Source organism: Cotesia typhae, unplaced genomic scaffold (genome assembly GCF_013202065.1).
Source record: "Cotesia typhae breed Kobodo isofemale line unplaced genomic scaffold, CoteBio_Ctyphae contig_119, whole genome shotgun sequence".
Classification (NCBI taxonomy): Eukaryota; Metazoa; Arthropoda; class Insecta; order Hymenoptera; family Braconidae; genus Cotesia; species Cotesia typhae.
In genome coordinates, this window is record NW_027423712.1 from 845,071 (window position 1) to 864,565 (window position 19,495).

Consider the following 19,495-nt stretch of genomic DNA (forward strand, 5'->3'; position numbering starts at 1 on the left):
ATAAATATTTTTTTTTAATAAATAAAAATGTCATTAAAGTTAGCTGTCACTTTATAATTTTTTTAATTTTCTTTAACAAATAAATTATGGCAAAAAAAATTATTAAAAAAATGGACTTGAAGAAATTTTAATAAATTAAAAATGCAATTTTTTTTAAATAATTTTTTAGAACAAATTTTTTTGTTAAAGAAAATTAAAAAATTGTCAAATGACAGCTAAAAATATTAAAATAATAATTTTATTTTTCTGTTATAATTTATTTACAAAACTTCTTAAATATCTGCTAAATAAAATTTTATAAAAAAACTGTGAGTTGTCAAAATGTACAATCAGCTGATAGTAAAAAAAAAAATATTTTTAATAAATAACTTACTCATTTTGTATAAAAATCTTTGTGTAATTAATTAATTTATTAAAAAATAATCAACTTGAAATTTCAAAATTGCAATTAAAGTGATTCTACAGACACATAATTACTTGTCAACAGAATATTAGTAATATTATTAGTACCACAGAATTAAAAGATCATAGTAGCGCTATCTACAACAATATTTTTTAGTAAATCATTATAGCGCTTGTCAATAATTTTTTTTATTAAACCATTGTTAGGTATGTATATAAATATATAGATATATAAATATACGTTTAAATGTTGAGATTGTAATTGGACTGGTCAATTACAAGTCTCCTTTGTTGCAGATAATAATTGTTCTCCAAGAACACATGGTGTGTTGGTGTTTCAGGAACGTTGGAGAAAGCAAAAAAAATTCAAAATAAAACAGCGGGGAGAGGTGAAGAGAGAATCGGTGATTCTGGCGGACGGAGCTTGAAGCTGGGTGATTGGTGGATGGTGGTTGGAATAAAGCAGTTGAAATTTTATTTGTAAGCGGTTGAAACAAGAAAAATTCAGCAAAACTGACTATCGAGACAAAGGTTATTACGTGAGAATAAATTGTTTATTATTATTCGGTTTAAATATTGCAATCGGCTGTAATGTCATTTTGTTGTTGCTAATTATTGGAGTGTAATTTTTTTGGCCCAATGTTATTGATAATTCAGTGTGTGCGTACAATTATATTTTGGTGACTAATTCGTGGAATTTTTTAGGTTTTAGTAGAAACATGGAGGCTCTGATACCTGTAATAAATAAGCTTCAGGATGTTTTCAACACTATTGGAGCAGATGTCATTCAGTTGCCTCAGATTGTCGTATTGGGAACGCAGGTTAGTTTATTATTCATCCATTTAATTTAGGGTTATTAAATATCAATAAAAATCTATGTCAAGTTATTCTTATTAAATGTTAAAAAAATAATGATTTTATAAACAAAATTATTGACGCTTTTTTTTGCTTGTGTATCACATCCAGAGTTCTGGTAAGTCATCAGTCATCGAAAGCTTGGTAGGCCGTTCTTTTCTGCCCCGTGGAACTGGAATCGTAACACGACGACCCTTGGTGCTCCAATTGGTCTACTCGCCAAAAGACGATCGAGAAAATCGCAACGCTGAAAATGGGACACTTGACGTTGACGAATGGGCGACCTTTCTGCACGACAAACACAGGATCTTCAGAAATTTCGACGATGTTCGTCGTGAAATCGAAAAAGAAACCGATCGCATGGCTGGCGGGAACAAAGGAATTTGCCCCGAGCCGATTAACCTGAAAATATTCTCCCCTAAAGTCGTAAACCTGACGCTGATTGACTTGCCAGGCATCACCAAAGTTCCCGTCGGGGATCAGCCGGAGGATATCGAGTCTCAGATACGCCAGTTGGTACTTAAGTATATTTGTAATCCTAACTCTATTATTCTCGCTGTGGTCACCGCGAACACAGACATGGCCACCAGCGAGAGCTTGAAATTTAGCAAAGATGTTGACCCGGATGGAAGACGCACTCTTGCTGTTGTTACTAAGCTGGATCTTATGGATGCCGGTAATTTTAATCTTGGATTTTTATATTAATTTTTTTTATAAATAAAAAGTATAATTATTTTTAATTTTTAAAATAGGTACTGATGCCATAGAGATACTTTGCGGACGGGTTATACCAGTTAAGCTTGGTATCATAGGTGTAGTTAATAGATCCCAACAAGATATTATTAATAATAAAACTATTGAAGAGGCATTGAAAGATGAATCAATGTTTTTACAAAGAAAGTATCCGACTTTGGCTAATAGAAATGGTACTCCGTATTTAGCTAAGACTCTTAATCGTTTACTTATGCATCATATTCGTGATTGCTTACCAGAATTAAAGGTAATTTTTATTTATTTATTTAATTAGTTAAAATTTTTTATTGAAAATTAAGTTAGTTGCCATCTAAAAATTTTTAGAATTTTTTTTTTTTATTGAAAAAATGATTATAAAAAAATCAAAAAAAATTTTATTTATAAAAAACTTGAAAAACTGTAAGTGCAATTTGTTAAAAATATTTTTTTGTTCTAATTTAATTATTGGAAAAAAAAAAAAAAAAAAAAAAAAAAAAAAATTAAATACGTCTATTAACTTTAGTATTTAAAATTTTTAACATTTAAATTAAATACATTTGGTTTGTTAATTATCAGACTAATTAATGATTATAAATTAAAATTATAATCAAAATCAATTAAAAAATAATTTTTTTTAATTAAATAATTAATTTTTAAACAAATTTTCAGACCCGTGTAAATGTAATGATTTCTCAATACCAAACACTACTAAATTCCTACGGCGAAGACGTATCAGATAAGAGCCAAACGCTCTTGCGAATAATTATGAAATTTGCGAGCAGTTATTGCTCGACAATCGAAGGCACAGCACGTAACATAGAAACAACGGCGCTTTGCGGTGGAGCACGTATCTGTTATGTGTTTCATGTTTTATTCAAAGAAGCCTTGGACGGCATTCATCCGCTCGGCGGTCTCACCAAAATGGACATTCTTACTGCCATAAGAAACGCGACGGGTCCAAGACCGGCGTTGTTTGTACCTGAAGTCTCCTTTGAGTTGCTAGTCAAGAGGCAAATCCGCCGCTTGGAGGATCCGTCGCTGAGATGTGTTGAACTGGTCCACAGAGAAATGCAAGAGATTGTCCAGCACTGTGGTACTGAAGTTCATCATGAAATGCTGCGTTTTCCCAAGCTGTACGAACGCATTGTTGATACTGTAACTCAATTGTTGCGTAAACGGTTACCTACTACTAATTCAATGGTAAAAATTTGATTTAAAACATTTTAACAATTAATTATTGTTTAATTTAATTTTTTGTTAATTTTTCAGGTGAAAAATCTCGTTGCTATTGAATTGGCTTATATTAATACAAAACATCCGGATTTTAACAAAGAAGCGGCTTTAGTTTCTTCATTATTAAAATCGACAGACATTGATAGTATGAAGCATAGTCGTAAAAATGGAACACTTGCCAACGCTTCTAATACTTCTGTAACACCTGTTGGCATGGTAATTTTTTTTTTTTTTTTTTTTAAATTAATTGAATGACACTGAAATCAACAGATGAAAATTAAATTAGCCGACATCTAAAAATTTTTAGAATTTTTTGAAAAAATTATTAAAATTAAAACAAAATATTTATTTGTAAAAAACTACAAGTACAATTTTTAAAAAATACTAGAAAATCGAACGCGCTTTTTTTTATTTATTTATTAGTCGCATCAACTTTTAAATAAAGGATTTTTTAGATTTTTATAACAATTAAATTATAATGAAAAGATTTTAGATGTTAAATCTAGAAATTTAAAATGAAAAAAAAAATTATAAATGTGAATTTAAAAAAAAAAAAATTTTTTTATCATAATTAAATTGCCAAAAATTATCAGATGTCCGCTAATCAATTGAATAATTAACTATAAATTCTTAAAATTAAAACAGAATAAAATGGTAAACAATAAAGAAGACTTATTGGGCATTGTGGAGCAGAGTAACAAAGAGCAAAGTCAAAATCACTGGTTGCTGAGTAATTTACTTCCTCAAGGCAGAACAGACTCATCCAGTACAACTGAAAATTCTCCCGTGAGAACTCGCGACGGTGCTAAATCCCCCGCATCTATTCAAGGTAGTGATGTAATGAACAATGTCGAGGATTGGCAGCAGAAAAATTCAGCACAACAGAAAACTGTTAATCTGCTTTCCGAAGTACCCTCTCAAACGAATAATAATCGTAAACTTAGCGAACGAGAACAAAGAGACTGCGATGTAATTGGTAATTGAATTTTATGATTTATTTATATATTTTTATTTTGTTTTAATTTTAATTGTCAAAGCTAATAAATTGGTTTATCATTAACGTTTGCAGAGAGACTCATCAAGTCGTATTTCTACATTGTCCGCAAGTCTATTCAGGACAGTGTACCAAAGGCTGTTATGCATTTTCTTGTTAATTTTGTTAAAGACAATTTACAAAGCGAGTTAGTAACGCACTTATACAAAGCAGATCAAGCTGAAGCATTATTAAATGAAAGCGAACACATTGCCGTTAGACGTAAAGAAACTAGTGATATGCTAGAGGTATTTATAATTATTATAAAATAATTTTTATTTTTATTAAAAATATTTAATATAATTTTTTTTTTTTTTAATTACAGGCATTGACACAAGCAGGCAATATAATTAGTGAAATCCGTGAAACGCACATGTGGTAATAATGAAGTTTAAGATAAATATAAAATGTGCTAAGGGAGTTCTCTTTCTGCTACTTGCTGTGCTAGTGTCAAAGAATAGATGTAATCGTGTGAAAAAAATTACATTTATTATTATTACTTTTAATTATAATTACAATTGTTATCATTACTTTTATTTAATATCATTTACGTCGTAACTAAGTAACACGATTAATTTATCAATCAACACAGTGTATCAATTTTTATTTCACAATAAAAAAATATCTACGTAAATTTTTCACAGTATTTGTTTTTTTTTTATTTATTTATTTAATTAATTTATATGTCAAAGCAATAAGCCTAATGGCAAGTACAAAAAATGTAACAGTTTTATTGTCACTTGACAATTTTTTAATTTTTTTTAACAGATAAATTTTCTCTAAAAAATTGCATTAGTAGTTTTTAAAAATTTTTAAATGTCAATTTTTTTATAAATTATTTTTTGTCAGAATTTATTTGTTAAAAAAATTCTTAAAATTATCAACTATCTGCTCAGTTAATATTCATCTAAATTTAATGTCATTAATTTATAATAGTGAAGTTAGCCGTCAGCTGTCAATTTAAAAAATTTTAATAACAAATCAATTGCAATAAAAAAATTCTTCTAAAAATTTTCACTTGTAATTTTTATTAGTTTTAACATGTGAAATTTTTTAATAAAATTTTTTTTATAATAATTGCATTCTTATAAAATTTCAAAATAATTTTTAATGGCTGCCAACTTCAGTGTTATGTTAATTTTCATTAATAATTTATGTAAATTAATTTGTCAAGAAAGAAAAAAAAATTAAAAATGTCGGCTAACTTTTTTATTAATTAAAAAAAAAAATTTATTTATAGAAACTGACATTATCGGCGGGATCGAGCCAGTCAGTTCACTGACAGGAGGACAGTGGCGCGGATGTCTCGTGCAGTTATTTATATATGACTGTAAATTAGTAGGGGAAAAAATTATGACTTCCTTGAAAGCAATCCAACTCTGTCAAAATAATTAAAAAAAATAGTAAATTCCTAAAAACATTCAATTATTAATTAATATTATTATTATTATTGTAGTTATAAATTTAATTAGTGATATTTATTTCAAATGTGAGTATTGAAAAGCTGCTGAGTGTAATTTTTAATTGTTTTTTGTACTATTTACTCATAGCAATAGTAACAATAACAATAATTGTCCTGTTCTGAACAAAATAGTGCATGTCTGTAATATAAATAATGCATCACGAGTGTATTGAAATTGTTGACAGTAAGACGGCTGTGTAATTAAATTACACAATTTTGACAGCTGTAATTTTTTTTAACTCCAACTATTGTAAATACTATCTAACACAATTGTAACAATAATTTAATGATTTTAAATATTTAAAGTGAATGTTAGTTTAATTGAGGTTTATTAAAATTCACTGATTTAATTTATTAAAATAAATAAAAATGTTGAATCGATTTAAATCGGCGTTGATGAATGCTGTCGGTGGGACTGAACTTGGTTTACAGTATAATCATGATTCAGATGGTGAACTACCCAAAGATTATGTTAATTCAAATGTCGTTGAAATTGAAGCTAAGCCTTACAGCAGGCCTAGTTTTTTAGGATTGACCACCGAAGAGACTCAGGTATTTATTTATTTTTTTGACAGACATTAGAAATTTTTTTTTTTTAATAATTTTTAACAATTAAATTATTGTAAAAAAAAATAATTCGATAAAAATATTCCACGTGTGAAAATTCAATGAAAATTAAATGACATTAAAGTTAGCAGCCACTTGATAATTTTTTATGAAAATAAACTTAGCAGATATTTAACAATTTTTAGAATTTTTTTTAACAAATAAATTATGGCAAAAAAAATTACGAAAAAAATTGACATTTAAAACTTTTTAAAAATTAAAAATCCAATTTTTTAAAAATCATTTTTTTAGTATTAATTTTTTTTTGTTAAATAAAATTTAAAAATTCTCTAGTGACTGCTAACTTTAATGTCATTAATTTCTTAATTTTATTTAATACTTAAATCTTTTCTGAAAAACTATTTTTAAAAAATTGCATTTATAATTTTTTAAAATTTCTAAATGTCAATTTTTTTTCTCATTTATTTTAGCCATAATTTATTTGTTAAAAAATTCTAAAAATTAATAAATAGCTGCTTAATTAATTCTCATGAAAATTAACTTAGCAGATAGCTGATGATTTTAAGAATTTTTGTAATAAATAAATTATGACAAAAAAAAAATTTATTTGCTAAAAAAAATTTAAAAATTGTCAATATTATTTTTTTTAATTTATTAATTATTTTTTAATTGGTAAAAATATATTGCTTGTTTAGGTGAGTGCTGACCACAAAGTAAGACCCATAATAGTACCCAGAGACTTGAGCCGCCTGCCATGGTGTGCTGGGTACGCAGAGTGTATAAACGCTGGCAAGAGCATGTGGAACGAAGACCAAGCAGCTGCCACCAGAGGCGACTTAGTTTTACCTGATACCGATTTTAACGATATTACCTTGCCTTATGTAATGTTTTCGATGTTTGATGGACATGCTGGTTATCAGGTGGCTTTAACAGCTAGATTACATCTTCACAGAATTATTCTTGTGAGTATCAAAGGTGATTTAGAAAATCACTTAAATGATAACATGACAGTTCTAGGAAATAAATTCTTTATCACAATAATAATTGTTAATTAATAAATTGCATAAATAATTTTAATAAAATAATAAATTAATTCAGAAGTTAAATAATTAATGTAATGTTTTTTTTTTTTTTTTAAGAATAAATTACAAGCGATACCAGGTAATATTCTAATGAATAAAAATGAAGAAAGTACAATAACAGGACAGCAGCTAGTTGTTGGTGCTATTGAAATGGCTTACAGAGAAATGGATCAATTAGTTGAATATCTAGCTCTTAACGGCGGGGGTGGCTGTACGGCAATTACTGTATTATTTTTAAACGGCGTACTTTACGCAGCTGGTGCTGGAGATTCGAGGTATTAATTACAAATTTAGATAATTAGTTAAATAATTTAATATAAAAATTATTTATTGTTTATTCAACAGAGCAGTATTGGTTTACGGAGATGACCAACGCGCGTTGACAAACGACCATACGCCAGACTCGGAGTCGAACCGAGTAAGAGCCTTAGGATTTCTGAAAAGTACCGAGTTGCTTAAAGGGCATTTTACACCTCTGGAGTTTAAAAAACGTCCTTTAGAACGGGAGCTCGGTACCATGGTGCTGTACAGAGAGCCGTTCATGACCGGGTGGGCTTATAAAAGCTTAACCACCTCAGATTTGAGATTACCATTAATCTCTGGGCACGGAAAGCGCGTAAGTTTAGTATTTGATATTTAATTAGAGTCTTTTAGCGAATTAAACAGATTATTAACTCTGTTGTTTGGTGGAAAATAGAGCAGAGTAATGGGGACTATTGGAGTAACGAGAGGTTTTGGAGACCACGGCCTAAAAGCAGCAAACACCGGAGTTAGTATTAAGCCTTTTCTTTCGTCACAGCCGGAGGTACAATACTTTCAATTAGAGGATTATCAATTAACTGAACGAGACTGTATTATTATTGCGACTGACGGATTGTGGGACGTTGTATCTGATAAAGATGCTGGAAATATTTTTAGAAAAATTCTTGCTCCTGACACACCGTCTTTGGAGTATAGGTAATTTTATTATAATAATAAAGCTAGCCGATATTTTTAATTTTTTAAATTAAAGCTAAAAAAAAAATTTTTTTTTTTAATTGCACTTATAATTTTTTAAGTTTTTTAAAAATAAAAATTTTTTTTAACAAAAAAAAATTGACATTTTTAAAAATATAAGCTCACCTCGACATTACACTCATTGAGACCTTTCATTTGAGTACCCACATCAATTTTTCATATATTTTGTATATATATATATATATATATATATATATATATATATATATATATATATATATATATATATATATATATATATATATATATATATATATATATATATATATATATATATGTATATATGAAAAATATATAAAAATGCATGTGGGTACTCAAATGAAAGCTCTTGATGAGTGTAACATCGGGATGAGCTTATATTTTTAACAACGTCAATAGTTAAGAAAATTCTTATCATTATTAATTTTTTGATTAATGCTAATAATAATAATTTTAATTTTTGTAAATGTAATTTGTACACTTGTTAATGAAATTAATAATTTATTATTTATAGATTGACAATGGCAGCACAAGAGCTTGTACAAGCAGCTCGAGGAAGATTAATCGGTAGAATGTGGAAAAGCAAGCCCGATAAGGAAAAAGATAAAACTGAAAAAGACGAGGACATTGACGAAAGGTATTGGCCTATGGCGTCAGTTGACGACATCAGTGTAATGGTAATTCCATTGTATCTGTATTTATGCGAGCACAGACAGTGGAAGAAAACCGCTCAACAGGAACGACGATTTTCTATGGATAATTCAGTAGTCACATCACCCACTCTTTCTAATTAAATCAAATGTTATTGATAATAGTTTACTAAAATCATAATTTTTTATTATTAAATACGTAAATTTAATAGTTCTTTCGATAATCTTAAAATCGTATAAATTTATAAATTTTTCATTAATTTAATATCAGCGCTGATTTATTATTTCAACTTGACAGCTTTAGTATTATAAAGCTTTAAAAGCCAATCACTTTACTTAACGCAATTTATATTTATTAGACATTCCATTTATCAGGAAAAAAAAATACTTACTTTATTTTTTACAGAAAAAAAATTTATAATTTATATTAATTAAATAAATAGAAATATTTAGCTCCGGTATTAATGTAATGCATACATTACTGTAAGCAATTAAACTCTCGATATTTTATTTTAGAGCTTACTTCTTTTTACTTATAAATTTGTAAATAATAATAAAATTAAAAATACTTTATTTTTCACTATAAAATGTATAAATAAAATGTTTGATTACCGTAAAATATTGAATAATTTCGCTGTAATTCGAATAAATCACCAGACTTGATCTAATTTTTATAAAACTGTTTCTGTTTGTAAGATTTAAGCACTAATGGAATTTTCGACGCCGGCTTTAATTTGTAAATACGCGACTGGTTGTATAAATATTTAAGTTGATTAATATTTTCCTGAGTTGAGACAGTGTTGGGAGAAATAGGATTTATGTTCAGAAGTTCATCAGACTGACAGTCATTTCGACTGCCCAAATTATTCAACACTTTATCAATAAGAAACATCATGACTTCTTGTACTTCATCCAGTGCTTCGTATTTTTCACAATTATAATTTCCATTCTGGATGTTTAATTCTCTGGATATTTCTGCTGGCAGATCATTCAAGTCAAATGTGAACACGTAGACTTTTTTGTAGCCTTCACAGTGGATTACATAAGGAATTTGTTGACTTGGCTGCAATTAATAATTTTTAAATTACATTAATTTTTTTATTAATTAAATTATCTGCATTTCAAGATGCTTTATCTCTAGATATATGACTAAGAAATTACCTTGTATCTTGTAAAATATTGACATTTTTAAAGATATAAGCTCATCCCGATATAACACTCATCGAGACCTTTTATTTGAGTACCCACATCAATTTTTCATATATTTTATATATTTATATATATTAAATATATGAAAAATATATCAAAAATACATGTGGGTACTCAAATGAAAGCTCTTGATGAATGTAACATCGGGATGAGCTTATATCTTTAAAAATATCAATAATTAAGAAATGACCTTGTATCTTGTCAACTACTGACATTTTTAAAGATGTAAGCTCATCCCGACATTACACTCATCGAGACCTTTCATTTGAGTACCCACATCAATATTTCATATATTTTATATATTTATATATATGTTATATATATGTATATATGAAAAATATATCAAAAATGCATGTGGGTACTCAAATGAAAGCTCTCGATGATTGTAACATCGGGATGAGCTTATATCTTTAAATACGTCAATAGTTAAGAAAGTACAGTGCAATTTAACAGAAATAATTATTTAATAATGCAAGATTTTATATATTTGTAATTGACATAGTGACTGCAAGGTTACTAGTTAATTATTGATTATTAATTATTATCGAATAAATACTTTATTTATTTACCTGCATCATTTGACAATTAAAATTTTCTCGAGGCTCGCAGATCGTTGACGTGCCGCATATAGCTTTAGCTTCATTATTTTCTTCGCAAGAAAATTTTATTTCTTCAACTGGTTGAGTTTCGGTTTGATTATGTAAAACTAAAGTAGTAAAACATTTTTTAAATATTTCATATCCAATTAAACTGAAAAAAAATTAATTAATTAACTAAAGTACTCAATAAATAAATAAATAATTAATAGAAAAAAATTTTACACAATAAGTCCAATTGCAAGTAGCAGTAAAATTGATAGCTCATAATTTTTCAATTGATTTGTTGATAATATTAGCTCCTGTATTCTTGATATTACTTTTTCATACCAACTAACTTTGTGGTGACCGTAAACCAGTAAATATAACTGATAATTTAACTTTTCATCGAGATACGGAAAGAAATTCATTATTTATTTATTTTATTTCCGTATGAATGTTAATAAAATAGGTTGTTAAATATTCACACGCTTCCAGGACATTTTAAGCTGATAAACTATTCACAGAAAAGTCATTAATTATTTAAAATTTAAACGTTTCTATTTTATGGATGCTAAATAAAGTCACTTTAAAATTTAGCTGGATAAATTTAATTACAGTTTCTGTGTGACATATGATCATATATTTTATATGCTCTTAAAAAAAAAAAAAAAACTTTTATTCATAAGTTTCAATTGTTTTTAATAGATAGATATTATACGAGTTAAAAAAAAAAAATAAAAATAAAAATAGTATAAATTTATCAAAAAGATTTGATCATAAATTAACAACAGACATGTTATGATTTTTTTGATATTTATAAAAGCTGATTAAGGGGAGAGATAAAAATTTTAATTTCCTGAAATCAGACTAAGAGGATAGATAGATAATTAAAAAAACTTAAATAACGCGAGTTATTTTATCAGATAAAATTGCGATTGCTATCGATAATAATTAATCGAAAGTTCTGAGCGGAGTATTTCAATTTTAATAAATATAAAATGATGAACTTATAATTCATATAAATATAGATATTTATATGAATTAAGCGATTAATTAATTATAAAATAAATTAACTGAGCTTGGATCAAATGGCAAATGGTGTGATAATTTAAATGAAATGAAATAATTAAAAAAAGGGAAAGGGGATCGGGAAGAAATAAGAAAATATCTATGTGGGAGAAGAGAACTCCCGATGAATAAATAATCAGTGGATTTAATTGAATCAAGGCTGGCGCTTTGTGTAGATTGAGAAGTGAGGAGTCGAAAGACGACGGGGTGGCTTTAGATTGAGATACCGGGTCGTCTCCGTCGACGGATGAGTGTTTCAGAGGATATGGGAAACTGATTTACACAAGGACGAGGAAGGTACGAGGACTGTGACAGTCGGATGTGTGTCTTGTACATGCAAGCTAGGTGAGACGGTGGGACGGGATAGTGTAGGATGTAAGTTGAAGGAAGAAGCGACCGTGCCTGGCATTCGTTGCCCATTCGTGGTTTAGAGCATCAGTGGCCCCATTCAGGATGTGATGCTAGCTAGGGCGTGCTTGCTAGTAAATTAACGTTGTACAGAATGGTCTATGTATCCCAGTTGTACATAGAACAACTATACGCCATCCTAAGTGAAACGCAAACTGACTAGTTAATTGAAATCCATCTCTACCTCCACCGCTACTTGTAGATGAACTGGACTTGGACTACCGTCTGCTAAAGGGAACCAGTGGATAGTCTCATCCACATTTTCTTCACATAAATATATTTATCTATTCTTCATACTTTTTCTTTAATTTTTTCCTTTGCTGTTAATTTCCTCTGAAATATGTTTATTTATTTTTTAATTAAATAAATATTTTTTAAGATATTTTTATACTTACTTGTCTTGGAATTTATTATTAAATCATTTTTTTTTAATTGATCTCTTTAGTCACTTAATTTTATAATCAAGAGATAAAAATAAAAATTATTTAATTTAAATATTAAATTAAATTAATAATTAAAAAAAAAAAAAATGCTTTGAATTGCGCTCAATTCTATTTAATGCAGGTGATAATTATTTTTTTTTATTTTCATCTCTTTAAACTTATGCAAAAAAAATTTCATTCTCATATTTTATATTTACATGACTCTTCCAGTTAAATGTATTAAAAATATTTATGTATCTTCTTTAACGCAGTAAATTATGTAATTAAATAATCTAAAAATCTTAGACTTATTCAGAGAGATAAATTCTATATAAAATAATAAATAATTATTAAAAAAAAAAAAAATACTTACAAATTTTTGAGGAAAAAATCTTTAATAAATAATTAAAAAAAATCTAAATTTATTATTATCCAGGTTGATAATTAAAAATATATTTATGAAGTGAGTAATTCTTTGAATAATGACGGCATCATTATATTTTTTTGCTTGAGTTATCATTATTAAAATCAGTATTTACACTGACATGAGTCATTTATAGAGTAAAATGCGGTTGGTTGATAACGATTAAGAACGGCACATATATCTTTCTCTTGGTCTTACTCCTCTGGTATCGGATTTTTTCATACATCTCGAAGTTCTGTGAACAACAGATAAGATTAAAAACAGAGTATATATATCGGTGATAATTACAGAACTGCAGCATAAAAAACAACACACAATTGTGATTAAAGTACAGTACTAGTATTAAGTTGTAAAAAAATGATTAAAAAGTGCTTTGTGTTACTTGCATTGGTAGCAGCAATTGGTATTGCAACATACGTACCGCCAGCCAAGTACCTCGATCATTACGCTGCCAATACAACCAATAAATCTCACCACTTAATAGCTGGTAGCAGACTACCTGGCGATCATCTCTATTACCAGGAGTACATCGTTAAGTCTTCCTCGTGGCTTCAAATTGTTTCCGTTGAAAAATCCTTCAATGTAAGCAAGAATCTCAGGATAACTCAGCTCCAAGCGTTGGACCAGAAAAATAATGGAAATGGAGCTTATGCTAAAATAGTTAAAGGCGGGCCAGGAACCAGCAATGTCACCATTAAATTCAAGAGCCAAAGGAGCCATGGTATTAATTTCCTGGTACTTCTTTACGCTAGATAAATAAATTTTATTTTATTGTTTATAAATGGAAATTTTTAATTGTTCTCTTACCGTCTGCATCTTAATTAAATACCTAGTTAATCATGAAATTATATTCAATTTATTTGCAAGTGTAAAAATACTTAGAAAAAAATTGCACCTACAGTTTTAAAAAATTTCCTGCAAGTGAAATTTTTTAAAATAATTTGTTTAATAAAAAAAAAATTATAAAAATTTTCTCATGTCGGCTAATTTAATTTTCATAATTATTAATCATAAGTAGTATAAAAAAAAAAATTTATGATTATAATTAATTGTAATAAAGATTTATCAGCTGTGTAAATATTATTTGTCTTCCTTTTTTTTTTTTTTTTTTTTCAATAACTTTTTAGTAAATGTGACACGTTGATCTAGATAAAACAATGCTAACAAAAGTTATGAATGTCATAGCGATAAAAAAATTTAACAATCAATAAATTTATATAAGTATATAGAAAACTTAAATATTTAAATGAGCGTAAGAGTGATGTAAAGTCGAGTAAGAGTCACGCAGGTAGTTGATATAAGTATGATATTTAGCAAAGACTTTTTCCTTGGCATTTTCTGGTAAAAAACGTCAAGTAATAAGTTATAATGAATCGACATAGTAATCTTTACTAAAAATATAGACAAGTTGTTTAAAATAGCTTGACTAAAATAATTTAAAGCCAAAGAACTAGAAGTCAATAATTTCCAAGTTGACGTCATATTCACCCCATGTCAATTTACTTATGGACTCTTTGTGTTGGCTTTAAACCAGTTACATTGTCATGTTAATTATTTATCTATGACACCGACTATTTCAGTTACTTTTGCGGAGTAAAAAACTCCACTTACGCTAATAATAGCTCGCCGGTATTGGGTTAGAGTTATAGTACATAACTGAGTCCCAGGTCGCAGCTGAGAGTCTCATGAAAAAAGCTCGCGTCCAATCCGACAAAGAAATTATTTAAGAAGTAGATTCATCGATCAATCGCGTGGCTGAAAAAGAAAGTATGATAAACATGAAAAAAGTTTAGGAAGGGTTTTCCTCTATGCCACTATGCTACTATGTACTTGTACTTACATTTATTCTAGCAGCAGCAGTGACAGTGTAGTCACACGTAAACGGTAAAACCAGACACAATGCTCGTGTGGAGCCTTTACTTGCAGACGTATTAAGTCTTTATCGATCCGCACATTAAATATTAAATCGTACCGAGAATATTCAATACTCTCGATGTGCCAAATGGTACAGTTATATCTTTAAATAGTCATTCAACCACCATCTACTTGAATAAATAAATTTATTAGTAACATGATACATAATTATTCATTTTTTATTTATTTTCTTAATAAATTTGTGGTAAACATTTAATCAGCAAATTATCAGAGAGTCAAAAATAAATTGTTTCTATTTAAATAATAAATAATTATTTTATTTATCACCATTGATTTTATTGTACCAAATTAAAAATTTTAATTAATTTAAAGTTGCGGTAGAATATTTGGTAATTATTTACAAGTGGGGTCCACCTTTTTAATTTTCATTTTTTTGAAAATTTTTATATTTTTTTTTTTTTTTGGAAAATACATAAAAAAATGTTGATTATCACAATTTCAACAAATTTTCAAAAAAATTTATAAATTTTATGGAAAATTGTGATATTCAAATTTTTTTTTTAATTGTTCGTTTTTTTTTATGTACTTTTAAAAAAAAAATATATATTAAAAACATAAAAAATGACCAACAATAAGTTGGACCCTATTTGTAAATAATTATCAAATATTTTTGAAAATACTCACAATGACGATTGTACTGTAATAAATAAATATAAATACATGTATGTCGGATAGAATGGAAATTATTATCAACAGTGACGTTTAATGTGTATTTGATAATTTTGAAAATTAAACTGTTTTAATTTTATAATAAAGTTATATACTGGTGTGGTTACTTTGGTGGTGCGGTTAACAGTCGAACCGTAGTTAAATTAGTATGAGGCTGAGTTTATAAACAAGTTCTCTGTGGATAAACGAGAGAATTGAAATAGTTGGCATCGTATGTACGTCAAATTGATTATGTACACATATAAGAAATATATTTACCGTAGACATAAATAATATACGTATGTACATACATATGTATTTACAAAGGTAATAAATTACAGGAGTAGCAGTAGCAGGAATACAATGACCTGAAATCATTGAAAATAATTAGTAAACGATAATGAATTTAAAGCAACAGTATACTTGCGTTAATTGTTGGATACATTACCCACTGGTCATCAGCAGCGGAGTCCAGTACCCTGGATCTGGACTATACGGATGATTTATGTAATTCAAAAGAGACGAGCATTATATGTGAAGCTGATAAACCTGATGGTAGTTTTTTATACTTTTTAGTGTTTAACCACCTTACTTTTACTTACTCGGAACTACAGAGCCGAGCTGAGTAACTCTCGACTGGTTCTCTGTGTTGGTAACTGCTATCTTATTATTCGGCGTTATATACTTTTGCAAGTCTTTTTAGATAAGAGTATGTTAATGGCTCATGGCGACCGACTTTAGCCATACATTGCCCATTTTCAGAGACTTGTCCCTTATCGTCTCTTCGCTTGTACCAGATTCAAATCACGTACTTTTAAACTTTTAGTTGGTTATCGCATTGTCTCGAATTCTTTTTTATCATTTTTAAAAATAAATACCTCTTTTTTACACTCCTTTAGCGTTCACCGCTAATATTTTTATGTTTATTCAATTTACTTGATTCTCAATTCAGTTTATTCTATTTTGTTTTTTACATAGAAATGCAACTAAATTATTATAAAAAAAATTACACCAGTAAAAATTTTTAAAAAGTAGTAGTCACTTGACCATTTTTTAATTATTTTCAACAAACAAATTTGCTCCAAAAAATTGCATTCTTAATTTTTTTTAAATTTCTACAAATCAATTTTTTTTTCCATAATTTATTTGTTGAAAAAATGATTAAAAATCTGCTAAATTAATTAAAATTAAAATTATTTTCTTTTTTCATTTATCGTCAGTTTAGCTTTTGACTTACTGGTTTACAGCAGCGACAATGCAATTTTTTCCAACTGAAACGCATTAATGAAATAATAACCTAAAAAAACAAAGAAGAAATAAAGCATTAAATAATAAAAGAAGTAAATAAAAATAACTATCGACCCAGAAATTAAACAACGTGCCGGGGCTGGCTAAGATTTACCTAGACATGTTGGCCTCACATATTCACATATAAAGTAAATTGTATATACATATTACACATAAACCTAGCTAACCCTGTAGAGCCGCACACATGTATGTATATACATATATATATATATATATATATATATATATATATATATATATATATATATATATATACATATATATACATATATATACATATATATATATATACAAATGTATACTGTACCCTGTACTGGGTTCCTCATTCGAGTGGTGGCAAAGCGTTTTCGCAACGTCTCGTGTCACTAGTGTACTGTATGGTAGTGCATCTTCTTTATCGCGCCACCGTCAAAGTACGTGTGTGTACAAGTTTGCCCCCCGTGATGTATATTGTGTATATTTACATGTGTGTGTATATTTTCCAGAAGCAGAGTAGAGGGTAGAGGGTTGCTTTTACCAAGTGGTTGATACGTGCTCGGCGCATGCGCAGCTCACACAGACATAACCTGTCTCTTTCTGGCAGTCTGCCGTGGAACACCTATTGGCGAGCCGCGCCGACCGAGAGAGACGGAAATTAATGTGTGTTGGTGTGTGTGGGGTGAACAGCAGCGTCGGCCGAGACAATGACAGTCCGTGCGAGTTACCCGGAGTAACAAGGATAAAAAGAGAACGTGCGCGGCAGAAGGCTGCGTGGTAAAACAGTAGAGCTCGCCGTCATTCGAAGCCCGCCAACGGAGGAGCGAGCAGCCACGGGATGGGAGCATGTACCAAGTGATTCTCGCGATTATTTACGATACTATATTCATTTTTCGTTCGTATTAAACGGTAATTCATTTTTAGAAATTTTTTTCTGTCTGAAAAAAAAAATATTTTTTTTTTGACAGCTGGCTTTTATTCGAAATTTAAATAATATTTATTTACAAAAGTACTTACCGATAAAATTAATAATAAGTGTCGTGAGTACAACGATGAACAATTGCGGTGACATGGTGTTGGTAGTCTTACCGATCTACTTATTATTTAAGTCATCAACCGGCCTACTACCTGTCTAATGTGACTTTGTGTGGATAATAACACTGATGACATTACAGGCTAATTAAAATAGTTAAACGTGAATGACACTTGGTATTTGTCGTAATTAAGTGTGATTATTATTAATTAATTAAAATAAAACTAATTGAATTTAATATTTGACAGAGCAACGAACTTTATTCAAGAGCCTAACATTTGAGGTAGACATGTTGGATGGCCTCTGTATAGTAAGAGTATGTATATGTATGGAAGAAAAGTGATGATTTTTGTTCCTGATGATTGATCCTGAAAGTCGGTAAAATAGAGACAACTGTCAGGTTCATCCAAGAGTTAACAATAAATCTTTATCTGCTTTGATCTGAGGATTTATTCTTGAAGATTGAGTAATTAAGTAATCAACTTTCCTCGAGGCTGAAATAAAATAATAGTAATATTAGTAATAACAAAAATAATTGATGATTGATTAAAGTTTAAATTACGTGGACTTATAAAGGAGCAGCGCCCCCGATAGAAATATAAATAATCTGCTGTTGGAGATACTTACCTGGAAGGAACCCGTCAACACGCCAGAGCTTATTATTACTCGATTAATTGCTCGATGAAAATCCGGACACCTTGATATGATAATAATATAATATCTAGATATGTATCTGGCTAAACAGCCGAAACAAGTAACTGGTTTATGGGTGTATGACTTAATCGGCGGATGATTCGACACGAGTCGTAAAGTTCACGGGAACCGAGTGTATTAATTCGAAGAGAAGAGAAGAGAAGAGAAGAGAAGCTGAGCTGCAGGCTGTCTGACACAAAGAGTTGGAGCTAAAAGTGTCTGACGGTATTCTCTGAACGTGTCCAGATACAGCCCGAGTGGAACTAACACAAGATCTCCCCGGATTCTTTTGTGCCTTTATCTAACAGAGACGCTCGTGAGACACTGACTGTACGCGAACTACTCCGGGGAAAGGGATAAGGATACCCACCATAATAATAATAATTATCAGCATTAGCTTCATAAGAATAAGGATAACAATAATAATAATAGTACACGTGAGAGGGAGTTTTAAGGAATAACGCCCGAAGAAAGAGAATGGAGAAAAAAAGCATGGTACTTTTCACTGGATCCACTTGAGTTACACGGTTAACTTACTGGGGCTTGTTAGTTGTCCTCGACAACTGAGTTATTTGTCTTTGTGTGGGCGATTGTTTAACTCCTGATAAATAATATCAATACTCCACCGGTAAAAGTACTGCAATTAAGGATTAATATATTTATTTTAACAAAAACACTTTGTATATCACCATAATCATCATCATCATCTTCTTCTTCATCTTCATCTTCATTATATATAAATATATTTATATATTTATATATATATATATATATATATATA

At 28.9% G+C, this 19,495-nt stretch overlaps 5 protein-coding genes across 7 annotated transcripts in view; 4 read left to right on the top strand and 1 right to left on the bottom strand.

Moving 5' to 3' along the window:
• Positions 1–693: 693 nt before the first annotated feature.
• Drp1 (dynamin related protein 1) lies at positions 694–4,889 on the top strand. Of its 2 annotated transcripts, none has more exons than XM_074248670.1 (9): positions 694–941; positions 1,108–1,223; positions 1,369–1,933; positions 2,010–2,257; positions 2,659–3,189; positions 3,259–3,438; positions 3,868–4,198; positions 4,292–4,503; positions 4,581–4,889. In XM_074248670.1, exons 2-9 carry the CDS (start codon positions 1,122–1,124, stop codon positions 4,635–4,637), a joined length of 2,226 nt encoding a protein of 741 aa, XP_074104771.1. In that variant the 5' UTR covers positions 694–941; positions 1,108–1,121; the 3' UTR covers positions 4,638–4,889. The 2 variants fall into 2 exon arrangements, with proteins under 2 accessions (XP_074104771.1, XP_074104762.1); XM_074248661.1 differs by having other exon boundaries at positions 695–933.
• Positions 4,890–5,605: 716 nt separating this feature from the next.
• On the top strand, positions 5,606–9,392 carry LOC141531779 (protein phosphatase 1H). Its single transcript, XM_074249786.1, has 6 exons — positions 5,606–6,269; positions 6,980–7,246; positions 7,424–7,641; positions 7,712–7,982; positions 8,064–8,323; positions 8,877–9,392. The coding sequence occupies exons 1-6, from the start codon at positions 6,087–6,089 to the stop codon at positions 9,154–9,156; spliced, it is 1,479 nt and encodes a 492-aa protein (XP_074105887.1). The 5' UTR covers positions 5,606–6,086; the 3' UTR covers positions 9,157–9,392.
• A 231-nt stretch (positions 9,393–9,623) lies between these two features.
• Positions 9,624–13,266, bottom strand: LOC141531847 (uncharacterized). Of its 2 annotated transcripts, XM_074249907.1 has the most exons (5): positions 13,071–13,266; positions 12,460–12,608; positions 11,043–11,313; positions 10,791–10,971; positions 9,624–10,075 (listed from the first exon to the last, which is right to left on the bottom strand). In XM_074249907.1, the coding sequence occupies exons 3-5, from the start codon at positions 11,225–11,227 to the stop codon at positions 9,677–9,679; spliced, it is 765 nt and encodes a 254-aa protein (XP_074106008.1). In that variant the 5' UTR covers positions 11,228–11,313; positions 12,460–12,608; positions 13,071–13,266; the 3' UTR covers positions 9,624–9,676. The 2 variants fall into 2 exon arrangements, with proteins under 2 accessions (XP_074106008.1, XP_074105999.1); XM_074249898.1 differs by lacking the exon at positions 13,071–13,266 and having other exon boundaries at positions 12,460–12,719.
• Positions 13,267–13,419: 153 nt separating this feature from the next.
• Positions 13,420–14,090, top strand: LOC141531859 (putative salivary secreted peptide). Its single transcript, XM_074249919.1, has one exon. The coding sequence runs from the start codon at positions 13,479–13,481 to the stop codon at positions 13,875–13,877; it is 399 nt and encodes a 132-aa protein (XP_074106020.1). The 5' UTR covers positions 13,420–13,478; the 3' UTR covers positions 13,878–14,090.
• A 3,306-nt stretch (positions 14,091–17,396) lies between these two features.
• The window catches only part of Ephrin (ephrin), a 261,021-nt gene continuing 258,922 nt past the window's right edge, over positions 17,397–19,495 (top strand). The window contains exon 1 of the mRNA XM_074249867.1: positions 17,397–19,342. The gene's annotated coding sequence lies outside the window, so the exon portion shown is untranslated. The remainder of the gene's footprint in view (positions 19,343–19,495) is intronic.